Source organism: Acinonyx jubatus, chromosome C1 (genome assembly GCF_027475565.1).
Source record: "Acinonyx jubatus isolate Ajub_Pintada_27869175 chromosome C1, VMU_Ajub_asm_v1.0, whole genome shotgun sequence".
Taxonomy (NCBI): Eukaryota; Metazoa; Chordata; class Mammalia; order Carnivora; family Felidae; genus Acinonyx; species Acinonyx jubatus.
The window spans coordinates 39,505,065-39,529,604 of record NC_069381.1 but is presented as its reverse complement, the minus strand read 5'-3'; the positions used below and the strand labels follow the sequence as shown (position 1 = coordinate 39,529,604).

General features: G+C 42.4%; 1 protein-coding gene and 1 long non-coding RNA gene across 10 annotated transcripts in view; one reads left to right on the top strand and one right to left on the bottom strand.

Moving 5' to 3' along the window:
• Window positions 1-10,594, top strand: part of LOC106974313 (uncharacterized) — a 102,070-nt gene extending 91,476 nt beyond the window's left edge. The window contains exons 10-11 of one of the 4 annotated variants that reach the window (XR_008294852.1): window positions 474-573; window positions 9,960-10,594. This is a non-coding gene — a long non-coding RNA (uncharacterized LOC106974313). Of the gene's footprint in view, window positions 1-473; window positions 658-9,959 lie in introns of those variants that run through there. The other 3 variants (XR_008294855.1, XR_008294856.1, XR_008294850.1) reach the window with 3 other exon arrangements.
• ELAVL4 (ELAV like RNA binding protein 4) overlaps window positions 270-24,540 on the bottom strand; it is a 145,937-nt gene continuing 121,666 nt past the window's right edge. For 4 of the 6 annotated variants that reach the window (XM_027059234.2, XM_027059232.2, XM_027059235.2 and 1 more), the window contains exons 4-7: window positions 10,015-10,168; window positions 8,115-8,340; window positions 6,452-6,490; window positions 270-3,251 (exon numbers count right to left, since the gene is read on the bottom strand). In XM_027059234.2, the coding sequence (XP_026915035.1) occupies window positions 2,882-3,251; window positions 6,452-6,490; window positions 8,115-8,340; window positions 10,015-10,168 (789 nt within the window). In that variant the 3' untranslated portion in view covers window positions 270-2,881. The remainder of the gene's footprint in view (window positions 3,252-6,451; window positions 6,491-8,114; window positions 8,341-10,014; window positions 10,169-24,540) is intronic. The other 2 variants (XM_027059237.2, XM_027059238.2) reach the window with 2 other exon arrangements.

Sequence of the window (24,540 nt, the reverse complement as noted above, 5' to 3'; positions counted from 1 at the left end):
GCCCGAGATTCTGCATTTTAACAAGCTCCCAGATGATGTGGATACTGCCGGCAGGAGCCCACACTTTTACTCGTATGGAACTAGGGCAATGACTTTTGAATACCGAATTGACTTTGAGAGACTGGGCTAAGTTGCAAAACACAATTTTACTCTACCTTTTTTTTTTTTTTTTTTTTTTGCGTTTGTTTAATGATAAAATTACTGGGGAAATTTGAAGATGCTACAAAAAAAGTTTGAATGAACACATTTAAAAATCTGGGAAGCTCAAATCCATTCTACACACTTTCATTTATTGTCTGGACAGATAAAGTACAAATAATTCAAACACAACAAGATTATGAAAAAAAAAACATTTACAATACTTTCCCTCAGAAATCATCTAAACTAGCAAGATTAACATGAAGTCATTCATTATAACTAAAGTATACAACTGCCTGGTCCTAAGATTTTTTTTCCTTTTTTTTTCCCCCAAGAGTGAACACATTATAGAGAAGAGATTTTGGCACGCCTTTCCCACTAATGCTTAGCAAATGCATCAAAACTTTGCCAGCAAACTGCGTTCATTCATAGCAGGTGATGTAAAAAGTTTTCCCTGAATGTTGAACGAGTGTTCTCTGAACTGAAATCTGGTGTTTTTTTTTTTTTTCAAAACCGAAAAGAGGAAAAAAAAACAGAAAAAAAATTTAAAGGAGGAGTCTATGATGCAGCCTTGGTTTTCGTTATCTGTCTACCACTACGACTACTACTACAGTTTGCCTCTTCAGTGTGAAAACAACAGTTCTGTCTACATGCACTTAGTGGGTTCAGCATGGGAAAAAACGCACAAAATAAGCACAAGTTATAAATAACCATAACGTTTTATTACCATTAAGACTAAACTTGTATTGAAAAGATTTTATATAACAAGACAAGAAAAGCAATAGCAAATTTAACTATCAACTAGATTATGCATAGCGAGTAACTGTTTCTATTACCCAGGGAAGAGCATGAACCCTTGTATTTTTTTGTTTTGTTTTTGTTTTAAATATATAACCGTACAAAGCACAAACATACTAAAATGATCAGTGCACTGGACGTGGGAGAATGCTCCCTCAGTCATTTTGTTCCCTTAGCTCTGTTTTTTTTTCCCCAATCTGAATTACATTAAAATAAAGACCCAGTTGTTTTTATTTTTCTACTGTGCAGTAAGAAAAAATATTCACAACAAACATGACAATATATCAAACAATAGTTCTACACAAGTTACCTTGATACCTCTTTAACTGTCACTTAAATATCATAAGAAAACATTTTAAGACATATACAAACAAAACTAGCCAAGTGTTACAACTTATAATAAATTAACCCAAAGAAAAAATAACTTTATATATATATATTTATATTGTATATACACATACACACACAACAGAATGACACAATAATATGCTTCTTCCCATAGTTTAAGTAAACAAATAAGTAGTCTAGCCAATCTAGCTATATTTGATCTCGGCCATAGGCATCATCACATCGGCGATTAAATAAATAAGTGTTTCAAGCAACATAAACAGTGTTTCAAATGTACCAACACAGCCCAATTCTACCAGCATGGGCTACAAAGTGAATTTGAAAATTCCTTAATGAATTTAAAGCAAATGTATCTTTTGTTTTCCTCTCCTAAACACATTACATTTAACTATGATACTAAGATATGTAAATAATTTCGTAGCACCTACTGCTCAAACTAAGGAAGTTTTAGATCAAAAGGAAAATTAATCTTTTTAATTTTTGTTCTGCTGACATCCCATACTGATGACTTAAAGAAAAACTGTCTTTCAACTCATCTCCTTGCTTTTGGGTTTTGACTGTGGGGAACTGTGGTACCCTGGGTAGAACGAACACTCCTTTCCCCTAGTAATTAATAATTGTTTTTTTATTATTATTACATGCTATGAAAAGATATGAAGATCATCTGTTTATAGCCCATCCTTCAAAAAACAGTCTACGAATCCAGTTTAAAACACACATCTTGATCTCTAAAAAGTTACCAGTGCAGTATGAACGCGACAAAGTTGTCAATTTCCCCTAAATTAGCCAGTCAAAATATTTTTTTCTCAAATCCAGATTCTCTTGTAAAAATTCTTTATATTTTATAAAAATAGATTTTTCTTGAAACCCATTTTCAGCAAAGAGACCACCTCTTTGGCAACAATGTTAATGTTATTAAATTGTTAATGTCATCAGGTATCCCCCTTGCCCCCATCCCCTAACAGAAGACTGTTTTTAGTTCACATGATATAAAAGAAAAAAGGAAAAATAAAAAAATTTGCAAAAGTTTTTTTTTTCATTTTTGCAATTTTTATTATTCCTCTTTAATTTGTGTGGGGGGTTTTTTACCAATCTGATTGGATCAACTTTTTGACAAAAAAAAAATCTTTTTTTTCTTTCTTTGAATCCCATTACTTTGTAAAAATTGTTTTATTTTTATTTTTTTTTTTGTTTTTTGTTTTTCTTCTTCAAATGAGCGAATGGTCATCTTAAAAAGACCCACCTTCAAGGAAGGTAGTAAAGTTAGCTGGCTGGGTTAAAATCCCTGCACATCGCTATCTATGTATATTATATTCAACAACGACAGCTATGAAAGAACATTCAATGCATCAAAGGTATTTTTTTGTTTTTTTTTCTTTTTTTTTCTAAGCATTATAAAATCCTTTCCTGGTACACCTCAGGATAATCCAATGTTTTAATACTTAGGCAACACTGGCTTATAAAGTCCATGGTTGAATATAAGCCTCGAAAAGTTTGTTTCTCTCTCTTTTGTGTGTGTGTGTGTGTGTGTGTGTATGTGTGTGTGTGTTGTTCGTATATATTTATATATATATTTTAATAAGTAAGGATGGGAAATTCAGGACTTGTGGGCTTTGTTGGTTTTAAAGGAAACTTGCAACACTCGGTCTCCTAGGCGGTACCCGTTGAGGCTGGCAATGGCCATGGCTGCCTCATCATAGTTGGTCATGGTGACAAAGCCGAATCCCTTGCACTTATTGGTGTTGAAGTCGCGGATGACCTTAACGTTGTTCACTGCGCCAAAGGGGCCGAAGAGCTGCCAGAGGACACTCTCGTCGGAATCAGGGGACAGGTTGTAGACAAAGATGCACCAGCCTGTTCCTGTGTGACCAGGGATGTTCATTCCCACAAGGCTTGTCATTCCGTCAATGGTGATTGGGGAGAACCTGGGGGGACAGGCAGAAGGGGGGACTGGTCCAGACATCAGTCTGACCACGGATAACACACAGATGCACAGACACAGACATGGGGCAGAGGGCTGAGTGAGTGTTTGCAGGAGAGTCTTCAAGGTTTAAAAACCAAAATGCAACAACTAATGTCTGTGGCATTTCTTCTGAATGGAATGGCTCAACTGGCTAAGGGACATAAATGCCAAGAGAAAAGCTAGGTCAATTCCTAATAACCATAAGAAACTCCTAGAGCAAGGCTCTACCGTACTTCTACCACAGTATATGGTCATAAGGTATCCCACTCTGACCCTTATCCTCCCTCTCCACAATAGACAGCTCTTGGGGGAGGGGCTCTATTTCATTCATTCTGTTGCTCTACTTATTTATTCACTGAGGCACATGTGGGACTATCACAGACATAGTGACACATAGAAAATAATAAATACTTATTGACTGCATAAGTGAATAACACTGGTGGATATCAAAGCTTGGGAAATTTTTTTTTTAATTTTTAAGGCAGATTAGGGGATGGCCCGAGGAGTTTTGAAGTCTACCATCTTTGCAGTCCCCTGACTTATGGTTGTCAAAGATCTCTTGATATTTTGTGGACAGAGATGTGTGACAATGAACAGACATGCCTTGTTATTAACCGCATGGGTGGCTCATGTTTCATTTAGCATTTATTTAAAAGAGTTCAAAAAAAAAAGCCCAACCAATAATATTAACGACAGATCATTCCTTGATGCTGTATTATCTGGAATTAATTTCTAAGCATCACAAGAGTAAGATTTCAAGTGGTTTGTGCATTTATATAACTTGAATTAGAAAAGCAGGAAACTGTTACTTGCCTATTATAACTTCTTTTGTATTAGCCTTTGAAATCTCAGTTTTCATGCTACTATCATGAAAAGAAAAACAACCTTTCAGATTTTATTCACCGTCTGATAAAATATATACTGTGTGATTCATAATGGATGCATCAGATTATGTTACCAGTGCCTACAGCAGAAAAATATTTGCTAACTTTTTGTTTTATACCAAACATATACAGGGATTTTGTCCATATCCACTGACTAGTGTCTTCGTTTTCATGTGGTTGGGTTTTTTTGGTTTTGTTTTTGTTTTCTGAAAAGGAGGATAGGAGGAGGAAAGGAAGCAAAAACTGGGGACAAGAATGGGGTAAAGTGTTAGGATGTTTTAAAAATAAGCAAATGTTCTTGGAGATTGGAAAGTCCTATGGAAGAATAGTTCTGCATGTAACTAGAATTTAGGTAATCAAGTGGCTGCTGTAGATATGCTAAACATAACTCAATAGGTATTAATTTTGGCATTATTCACTAAGTCAATCTTCCCTCTTGCTAAAAAACAAATAACAAGGGGCACCTGGGTGGCTCAGTCAGTTAAGACTCTGACTCTTGATTTGGTTCAGGTCATGATCTCATGGTTTGTGAATTTGAGCCCTACATAGGTGCTGTGCTGGCAGCGTGCAGCCTGCTTGGGATTCTCTGTCTCCCTCTCTCTCTTCCCCTCCCCTGCTCTCTCTCTCAAAATAAATAAATAGACATTAAAAAAAAAAACAAGTAACGAGACAAAACCAAAAATCATCACGGTAAGAATTCTTAGAAGGGCAAATGCATGTCTAACTATTATTTGCATTATTTCTGAAGACTGTCTTCTCAACCTTCTCTCCTCCAACTGAGTGAATTGACTCCTCTCAGTTTAAAGGTAGAGAACAGCTATAAGTAATTATTTTAAGGCCAAAGTCAGGAGCCAGCAAAGAGGTTTCAAGGAGAGTCTCAATTCTAGTTGGGAATGGCTACCTGGAGCACTTTGGTAGGGAGGAGCCTGGATCCAAACCTGGGCTTAATAGGAAAGGAGAGTGCTCTTATCCACTAGTGACGTGTGCTCTGAGTGGGGAAGCAGAGGGGGTGGCGGCATGCACGCTGCAACTGTGTGCCTTCCCTGGCCTCGTCCGTGCATGAGCATTCCTCTTTCTGTAACTGGTGCCGCCTCACTCAAGTCAGAGGGGAGCAAAGGGCAGAGTGGGAAAAATGCAAAAGTGAGAGTGGGAACAGGCAAGCAGTGTGCTAGACACGTGGAAGTAATTCAGTTATCCTCACTGGTGCCAGGACTGAGATTCAAGAGGCTGGCACTCTCGAAGTGGAAGTCTGCAGTCAAGTTATTCCCTTTACTGTGTGCAGTTTCCAGAGTCAGGGTACTTACCATGCATGGCCAAGTGGTGAAAGAGCTGCCTCATATGGGGGATGTGACTGGGACTACTAAAGACCACATTGCTTTCCCTGACTGTGGGAAGGGGAATTAAAGTGTGCAGCTCTACTGAGCAGGATGATGAAGATGCTATGTCCCTAGCAGCTCAGTGGAGCTTATCAAAAGCACATATGGGAATCTCATGGACACAGTGACATAACGCACTCAACTTCCTGAGATTCAGCTTTCAGACTAGGTCTGGATCACTCTTGTGACTGCATTCAGAGAGCCCCCACAAACCTCGATTCTATTTGAACCCCCAACCCCACAGAAAGGCTTTAAATGAAAGAAACTGCAAGTGTAAAACATATATACATGTATAAAACCAAGGGAGGATTTATAATAACTGTTAAAACCTGTAACAAAAGAAACTCCTGGTTGAGGTGCACACAGATACACTTCATTCTCAGGCTGTACCCTGAAATGCACACTGAGCTGGGGGTGGGAGTCAGCAGGTCCTCCACAAGTTTATTCATGCTTTGGCCAAGGGCTGGTAGTCCAAAATCTAATTTTTCCACTGACAATCATAAGATTGTCAACCGTGATTAGCAAAGTGTTCTAATTTTGATTTGCTGGAATCTGCCCTCTTAACTGAATCTTGGCATTGCTAATGCAAAACAGTTGCTCTGCAAGTTTGCAAAGTCAGCTGGCAAAGACTAGGAGCCTTCTCCCTTGGGGGAGCCGTCTAGAGAACCAGATTATCAAGGGCTTGGTAGCTGTGGCACCTGAACCATAGGAGAAGCCCACCTGCAAATAAAAGAAAAAGTGAAACACACAAACACGCTTTGTGTGCCCTAAAAGAAACAAAACCAACTGAAGTCTGAAATTAAAATTAAGAATTTGACATGCTGGTGGAGGAAAAAGGAAGAATTAAAAAAAAAAAAAGTAAAGTTAGTGAATTAAAAAAAAAAAATTTCTAGCCCCAGTCTGTGCCAACACGGACATCTGGCAATCTGTGGAGTTTTAATTACCTCTTTACGCCATAGGCCATATTAAGCAAATTGTCCAGCCTGCAAAGAGAAGGAGGGTCTCTGGGTTAATGCCTCACAGATGGCAAGATCGCTCAATGGAACTATTAATAAGAATGCTCCATTTTCAAAGAAGAAAAGCTCGACAACTTTCCCCAATGCTTAGAAGTCTATCCACTGGTCGTTTCCCCCTTTTCTGCCTCCAACTATGAGTAATCCACGTTCAGGTCAATGCTGGAGTTTAAAGCAAGTGTCTAATGAAGCTCCCTTTCTTTCAAGGTCTGAATTAATCCCACTCACCCCTCCTCTCAGAACATTTGTGTGGATTTCATTTTATATTGTGTGTGAGACCGTTAAAAGGGGGCAGCTTCTTAAGTTGTTCACCTTTTATTACAATTCACCTTTTACTGCAATTAAACTTGTGAATAAAAGGAATACACGTGCATGCACAAGGCATTATCAGGATAGATCTTTTCTCTTAATCTAGCTACATTAACTAAATCTTCTTACCACACACATTTTTTTGAGGGGGAAGGAGGAGTTTGGGGTTAAGATTTTTTACAATGAGCTGACTGTTTGCAACCTGAAAGCTCCTCCCAGCAAACTGCCATTATGTTGTAATCTCCGTCATGGTCAGTATTTTACTTGGGGACAAGCTATTCACACCATGGGGCAGTAGTAACCATAGTTTCCACCATTAGAAGCCTGCTGGAAAGGCTTTTTACATAAATACTGCATGTGCTCTCACACAAAATAAAAATTAGATGACTTGGACTCCTCATGAAATCATTAACCATTTCAAATTCCCAGGGCATGGGAGGACACTGCTAAGGCTGATTTTCTCCTCATCATGGCCAGATGGAAGGGCCTACTATCTTCCCATGTGATGTGTGAAAAGGAGAAAAACCCTTGCATTAAAAGGAAGTTGGGGCATGGGTGGAATAAAATCATTATTTAGAATTATTACGAGTAGGTCAAGAATATTCTTAACTCTTGCACAATAAAGGCAGTCAAGGTAAGACTGCCTTCATGGAGTGAAACCTGCCTTTCAGAAATGTCCCAGGAGAAGGGAAGTGCCCCCATTGCACCGGGAGGGTTTGGTACCTGAAGGAAACACTAATAAGTCTTAGACAAAATCTTCCTTCTTGTCCCAGAACCTACTGACTTAACTGTCAGAGTGAAGTTAACACAAAAGAGAGTACCTGTCCCTTCCCCAACCCAACAGAGTTACCTGTAGAAGAAAGAGGGGGACAGGCCAAACAACCCATCATCTGTCTCCTGGCCTACACTTTTCTTTGACTTTGTTAAAAGCCACTCCCTCTGCCTTAAGTCTAAGCTACTGAATGTGGTCACTTATTTGTGATTTAACTTGTTGAAACAGAACACCTTCTTGTTTGATGAAATGTAGACATTTTGTTTTAATCCAAGAATCTGAAGTTTAACCACAGCCACAGTCGTAAGTTGAAAGGGGGCTTGGTAGAGCATCTGGTTGGACCATCCCATTCAACAGTAGTGGAAACTGAGGTTCAGTAGGGAGCTTCACACAGTGATTCCTGGGGACAGAGGTTCTTATGCTTGTCCCATCTTTCTGGGATGTGGGTTTCCCTGGCCCCCACCCAGCTCTGTACATGTGGAGCAGCGTTCTTTCCCCCATGGGTGTGCCTACCTGAATCTCTGGGCCTGGTGGTGAAGCGGGCCAGGGTAGCGCCGATTGGGAGACTGGTAGAGCTGGGAGAGCAGGGCCTGGCTGGACTTCTGGCTGGGGTTGTTGGCAAACTTCACAGTAATCGGTTCTGTAGCACCGCTGGGCTTCTGGCCATTCAGCCCTTTGATGGCTTCTTCTGCCTCGATTCTCTTATCAAACCGAATGAATCCCACCCCTCTGGACACTCCTAGGGAAAGAGAAAGAGCCTTCATAAAGAGTGAACAAAGCACATTGGTAAATATCTCTGAGAAGAGATGGGCTGGGCCCCATGGACCTCCAGTGGGGAGTGGCCCCACTTGTGGGGCCAGGGCTGAGTATCCCAGAATCTCTCTCACCCATCAAAATGCATCTGCCTGCATTTCTTCCATCATGGCTCTGGGCAGGTGCTGCCCACCCACAGAACACAGGCACCTCTCACATCTGTCCATTCCAGCCTCTACACCAGATTGCTCAGTTCTCGTCTCCTTCTAGTTGCTCTAACCCATCACCCACTGTCCAGTTTCTAGTCCTGCAATGTGCCCTCTGCACCTAGCAACCATGTAATCTATTTGACAAGCAAACTCTGACCACATTACACCCCTTCAAAGCATCTTTTACACATTTTTTGTAACTTTTCAATTCTTTACTTTGTGCATGGTACCTGTTCCTCACTGCCTCCCACTCCACATACAGAATAACAAACAAAACCCACAAAAAATCCTCCCATGGCTCTAAGTTGCATACAGATGAAGTTAGACTTTCTTAGCATGGCATTTAGTGCTCCTGGTGATGTGGTCCCAAATCCCCTGTTGAGTCTCATGCCAGCCATACTGAACCACCACATATTCCTTGAACAGGCTGTGTTCTTCCTTGACTCCATGCCTTATGACATGTCCTATCCACCTATTCTACTGGACACATCATGTCCACCTAGAATTTTCTGTCCCTCTTTGTGCCAGATAACCTCAATCCATCCTCCAAAACCCTGCTCAAATGTCACCTCCTTGATGTAGCCTTCACAGCAACCTCCCCCTGCCCAGGCACAGCACACCTTCTCCTGAGCCCCCGTGGTACACTGGACAGCCCCCAGCAAGTGCTCATCATAATGGAGTCCTGCAAGGACAGAACTGTGCCTCCTTCATCTCAGGCCCCCAGTGTCCCTCTGTACAGTGTCTGGGGCAGAGCTGGCTTCAGTAAGGGTCTATTGCAGGAGTCGAATGAGAAACACACGCTGAACTGCTCTCAGGGGGTGTTTTAAAATGGGATCAAATGGAGAGTAGGTGAAAACATTTTGTCAATAAAAATGCAACCCAGGTTACCTTACATTTCTTACTGACAGGTGGTGGATGCCTTTCTTTATTATGGACAAAGTACCACAGTACCAGGTCTTGGGTTCATGTCCCTGCACTGCCACTAACTAGCTGGGCAGAAGTCAGATCCCCCACTTAAGACCTCTCTTTTTTCACGTGTGAAATGAGGCAGCATGCGGTTCCCTCTAGCTCTATAATGATATCATTGGAGCTGGAGCTCTAACACAGGTTCTTTTCACATACAAAAGTAATGTTACTTGGTTAAGGGTTGAAAGAGACTTTGAAGGTCATTCAGTCCCACTCACAACCTGATGCCCGAATCCTCTTTATAGCCCTGCCAAGTAGTTTAGCTGCTGCTGGAACAGTTCCCATGATGGGAGATCTACCTCCTAAGATGGCCCATTTTAAATGTGGGCATTTGATTGATAAGAAATCTTTCTCTTATGTCAAAAATCTGTGCATGATCCATACCCTTTACCCTAAGTAACCATTATCTCTCTGCTCCTATGGGTCACAGGGCACTGGCTGTGGCATTGAGACACAAGGAAAGAAATGACAAAGAAACACTTAACCTGTGACTTGATCAACCAGGATTCGAGAGGTGATGATACGGCCATATTGCGAGAAAAGCTGCTCCAGTTCCTTCTGGGTCATGGTTTTGGGAAGGCCGCTAACGTAGAGGTTAGCATCCCTGATTGAGGCAGAGCTCGGACGGGCATATGAGACCTAGGAAAAGGCAAGAGGAGCTAAATCCATTACAGCAACACCCTCTGAGTAGAGACTGAGTCAACAACTGAGATGACAGCCCCTTGTCTATCATTCGAACTCATGGTGCCATTTAAATATCTCAGTAGTTCAGATTCTTAGCTACTCTTGTAATCGTAATACGAATCCCGAGAACGGCAACAGAGGAACAAAAGGAGAGGTGACGATAACTTAAAACAAATGCACAGATAAGGGTCTCTAAGTGCAGAACGAAATAGCTACTGTATGGCAGCTGTTAAATGCAGAACGACCCACGCATGGAGCTCTGAAGATTTACCTCCTGGATGTGGGTGTATAGATGATTTACTGTATCTAACACATAATAATCTTTGAACAAACCAAAAAAAAAAAAAACCTCCATGAAATTCTGCTCTGCAGATTTCTCTCCTTGCCCTCTCCCCACCCCCAAGCCCTTCGTCTTCAACACATTAAAGCGATCAGGTTCTCTGCAAGATTTTTTATGTCCCATCCTCTGTGTTGTTCCAATCTGCTCCCACAAGGTCTGCTCTCGCTGAATGACAAAGTGCAATGAAATGGGGCTTCATGAACATCTGCTTGTGATACTGGATACATGACCTTGTCATAACATCTGCAAGAACCGGGTACCTTCTAACGTGGAGGAAGAGCAGACAAAACTACAATCAAGGAAAGGAGAGCAGAGGGGAAAGGAGGGAGGGAGAGGGCAGTGGAAGAAGGAAGCGAGCCTCATGGATGGTTATAATAAGTTCGACTTTGTAAATTTGTCCTCCCAGATCTCTCAACTGCTTTTTTTCCCCCAAAAAGCTAACACAGAAGTGTAAACAGATCTGAAATTCCATCTGCAAGAAGCCAAATCTGTAGCAGTACACATAAGCAAAGCAAACCCCAGCAGTCATTAATTTTAGACTTTCATTTACTTATTTATTTATTTTTTAAGAAAACAACATCAGACATTTGAAATATAATTTACAGCTAGTCTAACAAAAGCACTTTCCTGCTAAAGCTATTTCTGGGGCGGTTATGGCTCAGAATAGATGATGAAAATAGTCATTTCAGAGCACATCTGACAATGTTGGACAGGAAGGGACCTATATGCCTTAGCATTTTTCAGTTGGGAGTCTTATTTAATCCATATATCCAATTTACAAGATCTGCTAAGACTCTGGGGGTGAGTGAGTGTGCATGTGCATGGATGTGTGTGTGTGTGTGTGTGTGGTACACACACAAAAGCATGCATACAAAAGAAATTGTACATGTTAAACTGGACCCTTGGCATCAAGAACTAAAGCTCCAGCAGTGGAAGAGAACTTGCTTCTGAGAAAGGGTCTGGCAGTGTACCTAGCAAAGAGGAATGAAGGATGAGCAGACCCCCTCACCCTTGGCACTCTCTCCCTTTCCATGACAGAGATGCCGAGTCCCTTTATGGGTTCCACACCTAAAAATAGATGTTGACTCAACAGATAAAATGATGTGAGTGACTAATCTGCCTCGTTGGTCTCCTCCTGCTGATGGAGCAAGGCAGACTGTCTGCAGTATCTACCTCTTCTAGAAACTGAGGGGGTGGCCTCTGTAGGCTCTTCTCTAGCACAGGGCTGACAGGCAAAGGGACCTTTACATGGAGTCCCTGGGGAGTGGGAGCTGAAGGACCAAGAATCTCATGTGACTGGACAGAGCATCACTCCACACAAGGCTCTCCTACCCCCATTCTTTACAGAACAAAGTCCTTCAGATTATAATCTAGCAGAACTATGTTTTAGACATGAGGAGGGAGTGGTAGGGACAAGGAAAGAAAAACAAGTAGTGATATGTTCATGGTAATGAGAGTTACCCCTGTCTAACCCCTGCCAATTATTGACAAATTAATAACCTGTATGATATTTGTGCTCCCCCAAAACATACCCTCCTACTTCTATGTCTTACAAGGAAAAATTTCCCACCTACTTTTTCAGGCCCTGATCCTATTTTTCTTTAAGGCCCAGATCCAATGCCATCTTCTCTAGACAGCTTTCCCTGATCTTACCTCCTCCTAAAAAGCCCCCTAGCAGTGTTCTTCAGTGAACCATACCCATGATACTTAACCCATTCTGACCTTGATTTACCATCCCTCTGTCTAGACTGCTGATCTCCTTGAGGTCATGGTTGTGTGTGTGTGTGTGTGTGTGTGTGCAGGGGTGGTGTATCTTATTCACCTTAGTGGCTCTAGCTCCCAGCACAGAGCCTTATACCTGCAGAATGCTAAGCATCTAGTGAAAGAATAAATGAATATATCCACAGAACAAAATGAATGATGTAGGAATTAATGACTCTGGAGTTAACTGCAGCTTGGATTCCTCTACTTAGGGGGATCACCAAGAGTTAAGCGTCCAGAAGCATAGCTGTGTTTCCCTACTAAGCTAAGAGCTAAGGGGAAGGTTTCCCATTTCCCAGTGTCTGAGGTTGGAAGGACTGAAAGAAGACTGTTCTAGAAGTAGACGCCACGTAGAGGCTTTCTCTTGGCAAACACTTCCCGAGGACCTACTATGAACCAGACACAGTGCTGTGTGCTGGGGATGCACAACAAGAAAGAACACGGAGTGGTCTCTTGCCCTAAAGGATTTCCAAGTCCAATGGGGACAATATACAACATACAGAAGGTACCCAATAAACATGAGTTGAATGGAAGAATGGTACACAATATGGACCAATTTTCACAATACTGTAAGATGTGTGCTATTCTAGGGTTGTATAGCTGGGACTAGAACACAGTGAAGGGGAGGGTTTAGTTAAGGGTTATAAGGGCCAGAAAGAAGACAGAGCTGAGATGGGTGTGTGGTGGGGTCAGGGCATGGCGGCCTAATGATAGCCCTCCTCTGGTGTGAGGACAAATAAGACGATGAAGGTCAATGGCTTAGTGCAACGCCTGTTTGACACTCAATAAATGCACAATGGATAATAATGACCTTGATACCCAATGGTCTGGGCAGCCAGAGCTGGGGTAGAGAGGGGAGCAGGCTTAGGACATACCTGCTGGGGAAAAGGGGTGGACATTGGAAAGTAAATGACAGAACCAAAACCATTTCCTCAAAGGATGATTCTGATGGAGGCAGAATCTTACCCAGGCAGAATTCCTGCCACAGAGCAGTAACAAGTGCCAAAGGTGAACAGCAGCACCTTGATAATTCACCAAACCTAACTCTTGCTTACTTTTTCTCCTCTATTTGAAAAACTTAAGTCTCTTGTTATCTTAGTCTTCCATCCAGGAAATCTGTAGAAACAGGTATGGGCAAAAATGACAGAAAAAGGATCTCCCTACATTTAATATCCAAATGCTGATTCCTGGTATTTGTACTTTTCAAGTGTCCTCATACATTTATGAAATCCTAACTGAGTGACTATAGGGGTCAGGTCCTTTGTTAGGCTGAAACATTTCTCAAAAATTATCCACTTCTAGCCCCTGCAGACAGACAGCCATTGCTGGTGTGTTAACCCCACTAAACTAGTGGCCTAGAGCCCAGGGCTTCCAATGCTAAAGGCAATGCCCTAGAGAATCCCATGCCTCAGTCCCTCAGGATCCTGCTCATTCCATTCATCCAGAACGTTTGAAGACAAGACTGGCATTTCTAGGCTGGCACTGATCTTGCTCTGGAGCTCAGAAAGAGCTGGGAATACAGAGGCCACTCCTCTAGCTCTGGGTTAGGATGGCCCAGAGGCAGGTGACTTTACAAATGACCTTGATAAAAGATTTGCAGTGCCTCCAAACTCCCCATCCCTGCAGGCTTACAGTAACCCTGACCCACTGCAAGAGTAACAGTACAGTGTGGAGTTTACAGCCCTGACTGTGAGCTGGCTCCCACACTCACTAGCTATTACTTGGGCAAGTAATTTGATCTTGATAAATCTCAGTTTCTCTACTGGTATAAAGGGGGACAATTTTCCTTTGATGGGTTATTATAAAGAAGTGAGATAATAGATTTAACAGGGGTAGCACATTCCTAGAATTTAGTAGATATTTAGTAAATGTTATTATATTATTACTACGCAGTGAGTACTACAGGCTTTTGTGGGCAGTGTGGGACTCTAGCACCCACTGGGACACACCTTTCAATTTTACCACACAAGCAAACATCTGGGATACCACCAGTGAGCACCTATAGAGGCACCACGTTCCTCCTGTCAGCCTGGTGGGGTCTGGGTGATCTGTTACCACTTCACTGCCATGAATTTCCTCTAGCACATTTCTACAGATTCCACTGTACTTTCCATATCCACAAAGTAAAGTACTTCCCAATTTCCAATGTGACTTCACAAGTCTGCTGTCAGTGATTCTCATCAAGGTGGTGCAGCAGCATTATCATTCATCACAGATGGGGCAGCAGGACCCCGGCTGGAGGCTGCCCTCCCACACAGCACTCTCCTCGCAGGTTCCTTCACCTGTTCACAGCCATGGGGGTTGGCCTGGGCAGGGATGGGGGAACAGCATGGCCTTGGGTAAAACGTTTCCTGAATCCTCTGGCAATACCTTGCCCCTTGTCTAACCTGCCGTGGTACAGAAAAGGGAGAAGACTCGGAAAACATGATAAAGGCTTGGTTTAGGGTGCTGGGAGTCTGGTAAGGTAAGAAAAGGCATCCTTCTCTGCTTTCGAAAGGTGCTCCTTTAATAAATACCGGCATTAGAAGATGTGAGTTCATTCGTTCCTCTCATTTCTGAACACTTCCTGTCTGCCGAGCTGTGTTGGGTGCCTGGTGCTTCAAGCACTCCGAGGTCCAGTGAGGAAGGGAACAGGTAAATGAAGAGTGCAGTTCAGAGGGCTGTTCCTGGCAAGGGGTTACTCATCTCCCACTTCCAGTGTTAGCTTCCATGTGGAGGGAGCCCCCTGGGGTAGCAGTCTAGGATTCTTGGTACCCCCTCACCTCTCTTCTCCAGGGGAAGTACAGTGACCATTCTGAACAAGCTTCAATACTGGCAATAGGCACAGAAGCCTCAGCCACTGTGTACTTCTTCCCTTCTGGCAGCCAGATACCAGCTGGAAGCATACTTTCTGTTCCAGGATCTGTTCGATGAGAGCAGGAGGCCTGTGGGGTCCAAAGTCCCTGTAACATGGTATGTCAGTCTGTCAAAGTGTGGGGTTATGTGTTAGGAAGTCCACTGTGTTCAGGAAATCCATCCAGGACATAATCTGTATTAAAGGTGACCTTAGGATTCAATATGCTTTTCTCTTTTGTGTTATCTCTCACCTAATTTACAGTGGTTTTACAGGATATGGAAAACAAGAGCATTACTTGTTAGGTCCCTTCAAATCATAATAAGGATCTCTATCATTGACTGGATGTCTCCATGAGCTAGGCATTCTATTCACAAAACTGCTAATCTCTACAACTGTGGTTCATGGTAAGTGGAAATAAAGGTGACAGGTGCCATTGGTGATACCAGCAGCAAGCACTATCCTTGAAATCTGCTTCACAGAAACTTGGTGCTGGAAGTGGCCTGAAAAGTTCTGGCTGAGATCTCAGACAGCTGGCCACCCACCTTATACATTACATAGGAAGCTCACTATTTCATGAGGTGCTCTGCCCCATCACTGGCCATCACTGACTATTGGTAAGTTCATCCTTCAACTGTGTTCAAACCTGTCTCTTCTATAGTTTCCATCCTTCTCCTATTTCTATTCTAGCTCCACACACTAGGAACATCCTTCCTGTTCTCATTGCCTCTTATCCTGTGGGTTTCTCTCACTGATAGGTGCAAGTTAGAGCATCAGGAAACTTTATTTTGAGACAGGCCTTTGTTCCAAGGAAGTTCTTGTTTATGTTACTTTAACTGACACTGAGCATCTATTCTGGAATGGAAAAGAGAAAACGGTTAAGAGCAAGGGGCTTTGGGGCTAGAAAGATATGAATTTAAATCCTGACCACTTCCTAGTTGTGTAATCTTGGGGCAAGTCACTTAACTTTCTGAGTTATATCACTTGAATAACATAGCTTAGAAGCTTTCTAACAGAGTTCTTGGAGCATTAAACAAGCTAATACATATACGATTTCTAGGCACTATGCCTGGCACATAGGAACTGCTCAATAAACAGCTCTGATATAATTGCTATGGCCTTATGTGAAACACTGGTTGGTACAGAGATGAAAACAGCCATCCTTGACATGTAGGACTATTAGTCTAGCAGAGGAGACACACACAGAGACCAATCGTTTCAAAAGATCAAGCTGCAGATTTTCCCCAATCTGTTGTAACACCCTACTCTCTGAGTGAGCATAAACTCTCCAGAGCACATAGATCCCTGGGGGATATTCATTCCAAAGAGACCAGGAGAATGGCAGCTGAGAACAGTCTCTGGTGCTGCCAGGGCCTTCTAGGAGCAAACCCTTGCAGGTACCTCTGATTCCCACCTCCAGGAGCAGGGAGAGAAGAAAGAAGCCAGCTGGCTCCTAGAAACAACAGCTTTGATTGTGAGGATCAGCTTTCCCTGTATCTGTGGCTGCAGCCCTGCCCACAGGCAGAACAGGTGTCTGCTTATGTGGCCCCACTCCTCAAACTTCCCCCACCTGTCACCTGATACATGATATTCTTTTATCAGGGGCAAGACCTGATGGTAATGTTTCTAATGAGCTCTGATTGTGCCACTTCTCCCTGCCCAAAGCCTTCAATGTTTCTCCAACACCTTGTGATGGATGTTCAAATCCCTCATTTGAGCATTCAATGCCCTCTGCGATCTGGACCAACTTCTCAATTCCTGCTAACTCTCCATGTACTCTATGCCTCAGTTCAAATTTAAAAAAGGTCAGTTTTCAGAATATGCACTTAAAGTTTCCACTTCCTTATCTTTGTTCTTGCTATCTGTTCATCATGATGTCAAAATGAACTCCTGCTCATCCCTACAGACCTGGTCTGAATGCTATCTCTTCTCTGAGGCCCAGGCACAAATGACTGCTATCTCCTTAAACTCCATAGATGATATACATTTCAACAGCAGCAGCTATCACTGTGTCTCCCATTGTGGAGTTTAAGAGTATCCAAGAATATCAAGAGAGTGTCTGGCATACAGTAGGCAGGATAAATATTTCTATGGTGTGGTGATATATTCATATGTCTACAACTTTAACAAAGTCCATTAAATTCCAAAGAAGCTTACTTAGTACAAGGATATTTCTGTCCATCTAGTGGCCTCCAGAAGGTAGAGATATGCTAACGGTTTCATGGCCTGGTTAGTGGAAGAGCTGGTCTGAGACCCAGAGCTGAAGACATTCAGTCTTCTCACTAAACTGCAAATCCTGATTCTTGCTATATGAAAGACTGATAAGATTACTGTAGCCACCTGGGAGCTCCATAATACTTCCTACGATACAAAGCCTCTATATGTGCTGCCTGAGGCTTAGTAAGGCTCAGACTCTTTATTTTTTTATGCATCTTTGAAGCATGTACATCTCTGAAACATGCAGATGGGAAAAAGTCTTCTCCTGTCATGTAATTTTCACCCTAGGGATAACCCTATTCACTTTTGTCATCATTCTGGGAAGCATTACTTGAGTACCCCACTATAAGCCATGATTACCCATGAGATATTATTCGTTCCATTTTCTAGATGACTAATTCTGGTTCAGTGAGATCAAGTACTTGTCCAAGGTCACATAGCCAAACTAAGACAAAGCTGGATATGACTCCAAGTTCTGGGATCTTTCCACTATACCAGGCTAACGTGGACAGTGAAATAAAAGCTGTGTGCTTGGCACAAACTGCTTTCTCTGGAAAGTTATCAAGCTGACAAGATCACACTATAGTATTTTATTAGACTGTTGCAGCTGGAAGGAACCATTCTGCAGATGAGGAAATGCATCCAGGGAAGTAAAGTAAGTTGCCCAAGGTCATTCTGGGAGTTTTTGACAGAGCTGGGACTTGACCAACTCTTCATCTTAACTCAGAGCTCTTTTGAATGGACAACAAAAGGGAAAGGAAGAGGGATTGGCTCTATGATCTTTGACAGACCAGCTGATTTTCTCTGGGGCTTCATGATAGCCATAGAGAAGAGATTCCTTATTCCCCACGGCCACTGATGTTCTAGGCCAGCGCTGTCTAATCAAACCTAGGATCATGAAAATGTGTTGCTTGATATGGTGGCCACTAACTACATGTGACTACAGAGCACTTCAAATGTACCTGGTATGACTGAGGAACTGAACTTTTCATTTGACTTAATTTTAATTAATTTAAACTCAAATTTAAATAGCCATGTGTGGCTACTATACTGGATAGAAGAGTTGAAGTCCAGGAACCACACAAAAATTCAGAATCTCAGAGCTCAAAGGGACCTTTAGATCAGACTCTAGTTTGGTATAGGACTCTCTTCTACATCATCCCTGATGACTCCATTTGAATGTCTCTAACAGAGAGTCACTACTATCCAAGACAAATGTTCTACCCTGATAGCTGCACAGGGTCTCTTCCTAGATTCTTGAAATATAGGATTGAGTTTCAGAATCACTGCAGACTTCTTTTCCCTTAGAGAACAAAAACCAACCACTGTGGGTGAATCTGAGTATGGCATCTTCTTTGCCATCTTCCTCATTTGCCTCTGGACAACCCTTAGAATGTCAGGTCTCTTTAAAATGTGGGGCTGAGAATGGGACACAGACACCAAGGACAGGTTGACCAGAGTGCACAAGAAAGCAGCATTACTTCCTGTGATCTGGAATCTACAATTCTCCTAACACAGCCAAGGTGCACTGGCTTTTTTTAAAGCAGCTCACATCCTACTGTTGGCTTCTTTCACACTTGTAGACAACTAAAGCCCCCAAGTCCCATTACACATACTTCTGAAACCAATATAAGGTAGCACTATAAGGTGTCATCTTAACCTGTACCTGTCTGATTTTCTTTTGCAATCTAGACCCAGGACACTTTGGACAACCTTCAAGAGATACTGGAATTGTAACAGCCTCACTGGGCAGAGAGAGCAGGGAAGCTCTAGTTCTCTCTCTCAAACTCCTACACCTGTATCTGAAATCATTCCCTCAGAGGAAGTTAACAGGGCACCGGGAAGCAGAGCAGGCAAACGGAAGCTCTCACCGGAGAGAAAGAGCAGCCTGGTACAACTGGGGTAAACGAGTCTCCAGTTTCCACTGCTGTGGCTCTGTGCCCTCTCTTGGGTCCTTGGGGATTCAGTGATCCAGCCTCCCCGGCTGACCTTGGTGGGGGAAGTGCTCCCACACTGCTCTGACTATAGCTGTAATGGGGGAGGAGAGAAAAATGCCTTTTTTATTATTAATAAGACTGAGGGAGGCAGTCTATCATTTCTGGGTGGGGTGATACCCGTCAGCAAAAAATGATCTGCCAACTCTCTGGGAAGCATTAAGAGCAGTGATAGGAGAAATAATTGCTTATGCCGAGTGCAAAGAAAAGATGCTTCAGCGGAACGGAGGCCTCTAGCAAGGCAGGTGGATTGCAGGGCGAGGGAGGGAGGCCTAGCACCCCAATGACCCCTGGCAAGAGGAAGAAGTGGGAGGGGCATACTGGAACCTGCAAAACTCAAGTGTGGAAAGATTCCCTGGAGGCACCGTTAGTGCTATTAGAAGAATAAAGCGAGAACAGAGAAATGGCTAAGCAGCATCATGGTACAGAGAGGCCTGAAGACAGGAGCTCAGTTTGTTTTCCTTCCCAGTGATGGGAAGTTTCTTCCTTCTGAAAAGCCCTTACTCAATGCACCTTCTCCTTCTCAGTCCTGCTCCCTCTGGAGCTGGGCTGCTGCTTTGTGATAAAGCTTCCTTCTTAACTCTCACAGCCCCTCTCCTGACTGAGTGCCAACCCTCCTGGGTTCACTCCGAGTGGCAGAAGCAGCCTTTTGTCCCCTCCTTCCTGCTCCAGTCCTGAAAGCACTCACACCTCCAGTTTGCACAAGAGCTGTGCTCTGGGAATGTTTTCTTTAAAGTCGTATTTTTTTAATATGAGTAATACCTTAATGTAATTATTTGAAAAAGACAAGACACAAAATCATTTGTAAACCTGTAATGCAATGAGAAAAGGAAGGAAATATATAAAAACGTTAACAGTATTGAGTTGGGAATGGCTGATACTGCCACATTATATGATAATGTGTTTTCCAAATTATTTATAAATAAGCATGCCTTGCTTTTAAAATGAGTAAGAACAGCTCCTAAAGAGCTAATGAAAACCAGTGTCTAGGCTGACAAAAACCTACCACTACAGCTTGCAAGCCACTGGTTTCATCCGTCCAACACCGCAGGTGACACACCGTCGCCAGATGAGCCTTCTTGGAACTTTGCTTTGACCAAGTCCCTTTCCTGCTCAAACCTTGCATAGCTTCCGGGTTCCCACTCCTCCACCCCAAACCAACGGGCAGCCCTGCAGCCCCATAAGCGCCCCATCCGCGCCCCATCCCACTGCATTAGAGAAGATTCTCTGTATGTTTGTGCCCCCCATGAGACAGGAGCTTCTGGAGGCAGAGCAGTGAACACTTCCTTACTCCTCTGCTCCTCGAACTCAGGTTAAAAATCCAAACTGGTGTCCCACTATTCTGAAAGATTTACTGGGCATGATTCCAAACCCTCAAATTACACTCTGGATCACTTTTTACTGAAGGTTCTCAGTGTAACTTGAATATCAATCCAAACTTTTTGTAAAGATATCTCTTTTGAAGGTACTACAGACATCTAATTTTCTTTGTTACTAATTAATGCGACAAAGAGCTGGACCACTACAGCTGGATTCAATGAAGTGCTTCCTAGTAAGCAGCTGAAATTACAGTGTGAATTCAGAAGCTGCTGTTTTAGAACCTATGGAGAGAGGAGAGGGCCCAGGACTGGGACAGGCATCCACTGTGGAGTCAAGGAGTACCAGGAATCATTTTCAAGAACCCACAGTCATTTCACCCAATACGTCCCAAAGTCTAACGTGATCTCTGTTGGAGACAAGTGAGGAAAAAAGCTCAACAAAGAGCACTCTCAAAACTCTAAATGGGGCAAATCATCTCCACTGTGTTCAGAGTTGAAATCCTAAGAAAAGACCCACTTTCCCAAGTGGAGTGCCAGGCTGGTCTGGCAGGCTAGACATGTAAGCCCACGGTCCATGCTCTGTGCCTCTCTAACACATGTAGATGGGAGAAAGTCTAGGGCACTGCCATCTCTGGGTCACCTAAATCCCAGGACCTAGCACAGAGCCTGCAAAGCAGGGGTTCAAGAAGAAAAGACCTGAACTTAGGTCTGTACTCAGGTTGATGGCAGAAGTCCCAAACCACAAGTCTGTTTAATGAAGAACCTGGAAGAACCACACAATTTGTTTGCTTTTTATATCTCCTTCCCATGCCAGGGAGTATTATCTGTGTGTGCAGAGCCAAATACAGACCCAAACAATCTCATAGAATGCACGTGCTGCTGAGCAAACACACAGTGTGACCTTGCAATACTTACAGCCTACTGCTAGAGTTATTTTTAAAACACCTTTCTTTACTCCAAATCTCACATACCAACCATGTGATCCTGGGTAAGTCTCCTACCCTCTTTGGGCCTCAGTTTCCTCAACTGTACAAAGGAGAGAATAGCACCTTCTTACAGGGCTATCTTAAGAAGATGTGTGTCAAGCATCTAGCCCTAGGAATGTTTCAAGAATTCAATCCTCTCAAGCATGTAAAGGGGTTAGAATACTGTTGGTACACAGTAAATATTCAATATAAGGTAGCATTACTATTATTAGTAGTATAATTATAATAAATAATTATTATTATTTCAAGCATATGCTCACATATTAAGCATCTCCTCTTGTGGCAGAGTCCTTCACAGGCCCTTCAGATGCTAGCTCAGCTCAGCTGCTGGTCACTTGTGTGCCACTGGACAGGTCATTTCATCTCTGAGCCTGGCCACTTTCTCCTACTAAACAAGTTATAATCCAAAGAATAATTCCCCTGTAGTCACGTCTGCAAACATGTACTAGATGTTCCTAGGACATCACTGTAACACATGTTTCCAAAAAATATATTTGTTTGATCCAGATAGGCACGTTATCTGCAGTCATCCACACTACTCATAGGGGCTTAATTAATGAATCACGTTCTTTCTCTGCTTTGATGCTGTGTCTATGCCAAGACTGTATTCTCTTTGAGGACAGAGGCCTGGCCTTGCCCTCTATATGCCTTTGATATTGGCACATAGTCACATTACATCCACCTTACTAAAGCGACAATGAATAGTTGTTAACAGGGAACCATCATTTGGGGGCACCTTCCACTAGGAGGTGAATGAATCATTCACGTCCAATAAGCAAAACGGTGTTTTTGTACTTAAATTTGACTTCAGAGGCCACACACTGCTTGCCCACAGGTCAACTATTAAGTTTTGTTTGACCTGACTACCTATGCTTTAAAAAATTTAAGTTGGTTTCCAACCTTTAGAAATTGACAGATTTGGCATTAAAAATATCTAGATTTCAGTTTTTATTGAATAATTGGAAGACCTGGCAACAATCTGGGCTTAAACAATCTGTAGTAGCTGATGAGTACCTGCCATTTTTATTGCTCTCCACCTCACTATAGTTTCCATCCTTCCCTTAGGGCTTTCTAGAACTATCCCTGAATCTAGCAGTTAATCATTAAAACCTAGGAATTAAAATATAACAACAACAATTAACTCTTGGTTTTCCTGCAGCTATGTTGTATATTACATTTAAAATAGGGTGTTTTGGGGCACCTGGGTGGCTCAGTCAGTTAAGCATCTGACTCTTGGTTTTGGCGCAGGTCATGATCTCACAGTTTGTGAGTTCGAGCCCTACATCAGGCTCTGTGCTGACACAGCAGAGCCCGCTTGGGGTTCTTTCTCTCCTTCTCTTTCTGCCTCTCCCCTGCTCTCTCTCTCTCAAAATAAATAAATAAACTTAAACAAAAAATTTTTAAAAAGTATTGTGTTTTGCACAAAGCACTTCAAAAATGCTCCAGAAATGTGAGATGGAGGGACAAACTTGACCATATCTTGCAAACATGTACTAGATAGTTCTGGGCAGATCTCTGTAAAGCATGCTTCCAGGAAGATATTTGTTTTTTCCAGATATGAAAGTTATCTATTCCTTCTTGGGAGTCAGAGCAAAGAGATAAATCTCATGTCACTTATCAAAGCAGACTGAAGCAGAAGTAAACAGTGGCCTGAAAGGCAGAAAAGCAATTTTAAAAAATTAATAAATGATGAGACTATTAACAGCACATGAAAAGGGTTTGCTTTTTTCCTCCCCTTTAATATGATTTTTACCTTAAACATTGTGTCCCTTTAGGAAAGGGAAGAAAAGTTAATAAAAGAACCTATCACTCAAACTTAATTTTTAGTATGGCAAATAAACTGCTTTAATGAAAGGGCTGAAATCCCCAGGTTTGCACATTAAATTTTCATTCGTAGTTGAGGATGGAAATTATTGATTCAGCCATGGCATCATGCATTTTGAATCCTACAATGCCTCGGAAGCCCATGTTACTGCTGGGTGCAAATGTGTTGGCAGCGTTTTGATGCAGGGTGAGCACAGGGTGGGTGAGGGGGTGGGGCAACGGATGTAGAGAAGAGAAGGCAGACAGCCTTCCCACAGAAAGAAAATAATCGACGTTCCTTGTCTGTAAGATCTACTTAGACAAAGCACTACTTCTGATGGCATGATGGATCACGGGGTGCATTCTGAGAGCAGAAAAGCCAGGTCCAATCAGTCTTTCAGGAAACCCAACAGCTTCATGGAATATTAAAAAAATAAAAAAGGTAAAATGGATGGCTGATGATTTGATCCTAAACTCTTGGGAAGGTTTGGGTTTCAAGAAAACTGTAGAGGAAAAAAAAAAAGTACCTTTCTCAGTTCAAGGTCAGGGTGTCCATCAAGGGAAGAGTAAATGTCTGACATTCTAATGCTGAACTGGATAGCACAGAAAAATCAATCAAACCCACAAATACAGCTCTCAACCTGGTGTGGCCTCATCAAACAATCAGGGACGTGAGCATCCCATCTTCACGTAAAGCGTAAAAATAGGTATGTTTTTCCTTTGAAAGAAATTAATCCTCCTGCCTCTCAGAGGACTACCCCATAATTAAACAACTCTTAATTATTTCTCCATTAGATAGCTCAAAGGGATTGATTGTAAGATGAGACTGAGGCAGCCTGAATCAGGCTGATTTGGGGGTCTTTGTGTACTACAGACTGTATGAGATCATGAAAGCAATCACTTTTGGAAATAAGCTAAACTCAATTGCAAAAGTTAAGCTGCTTAAAAGGAAGGAAGGAAGGAAGGAAGGAAGGAAGGAAGGAAGGAAGGAAGGAAGGAAGGAAGGAAGGAAGACAATCGGATAATAATATTCCAAAAAAAGAAGATTTTTGTTTTGGTTTTGCTTTGATTACC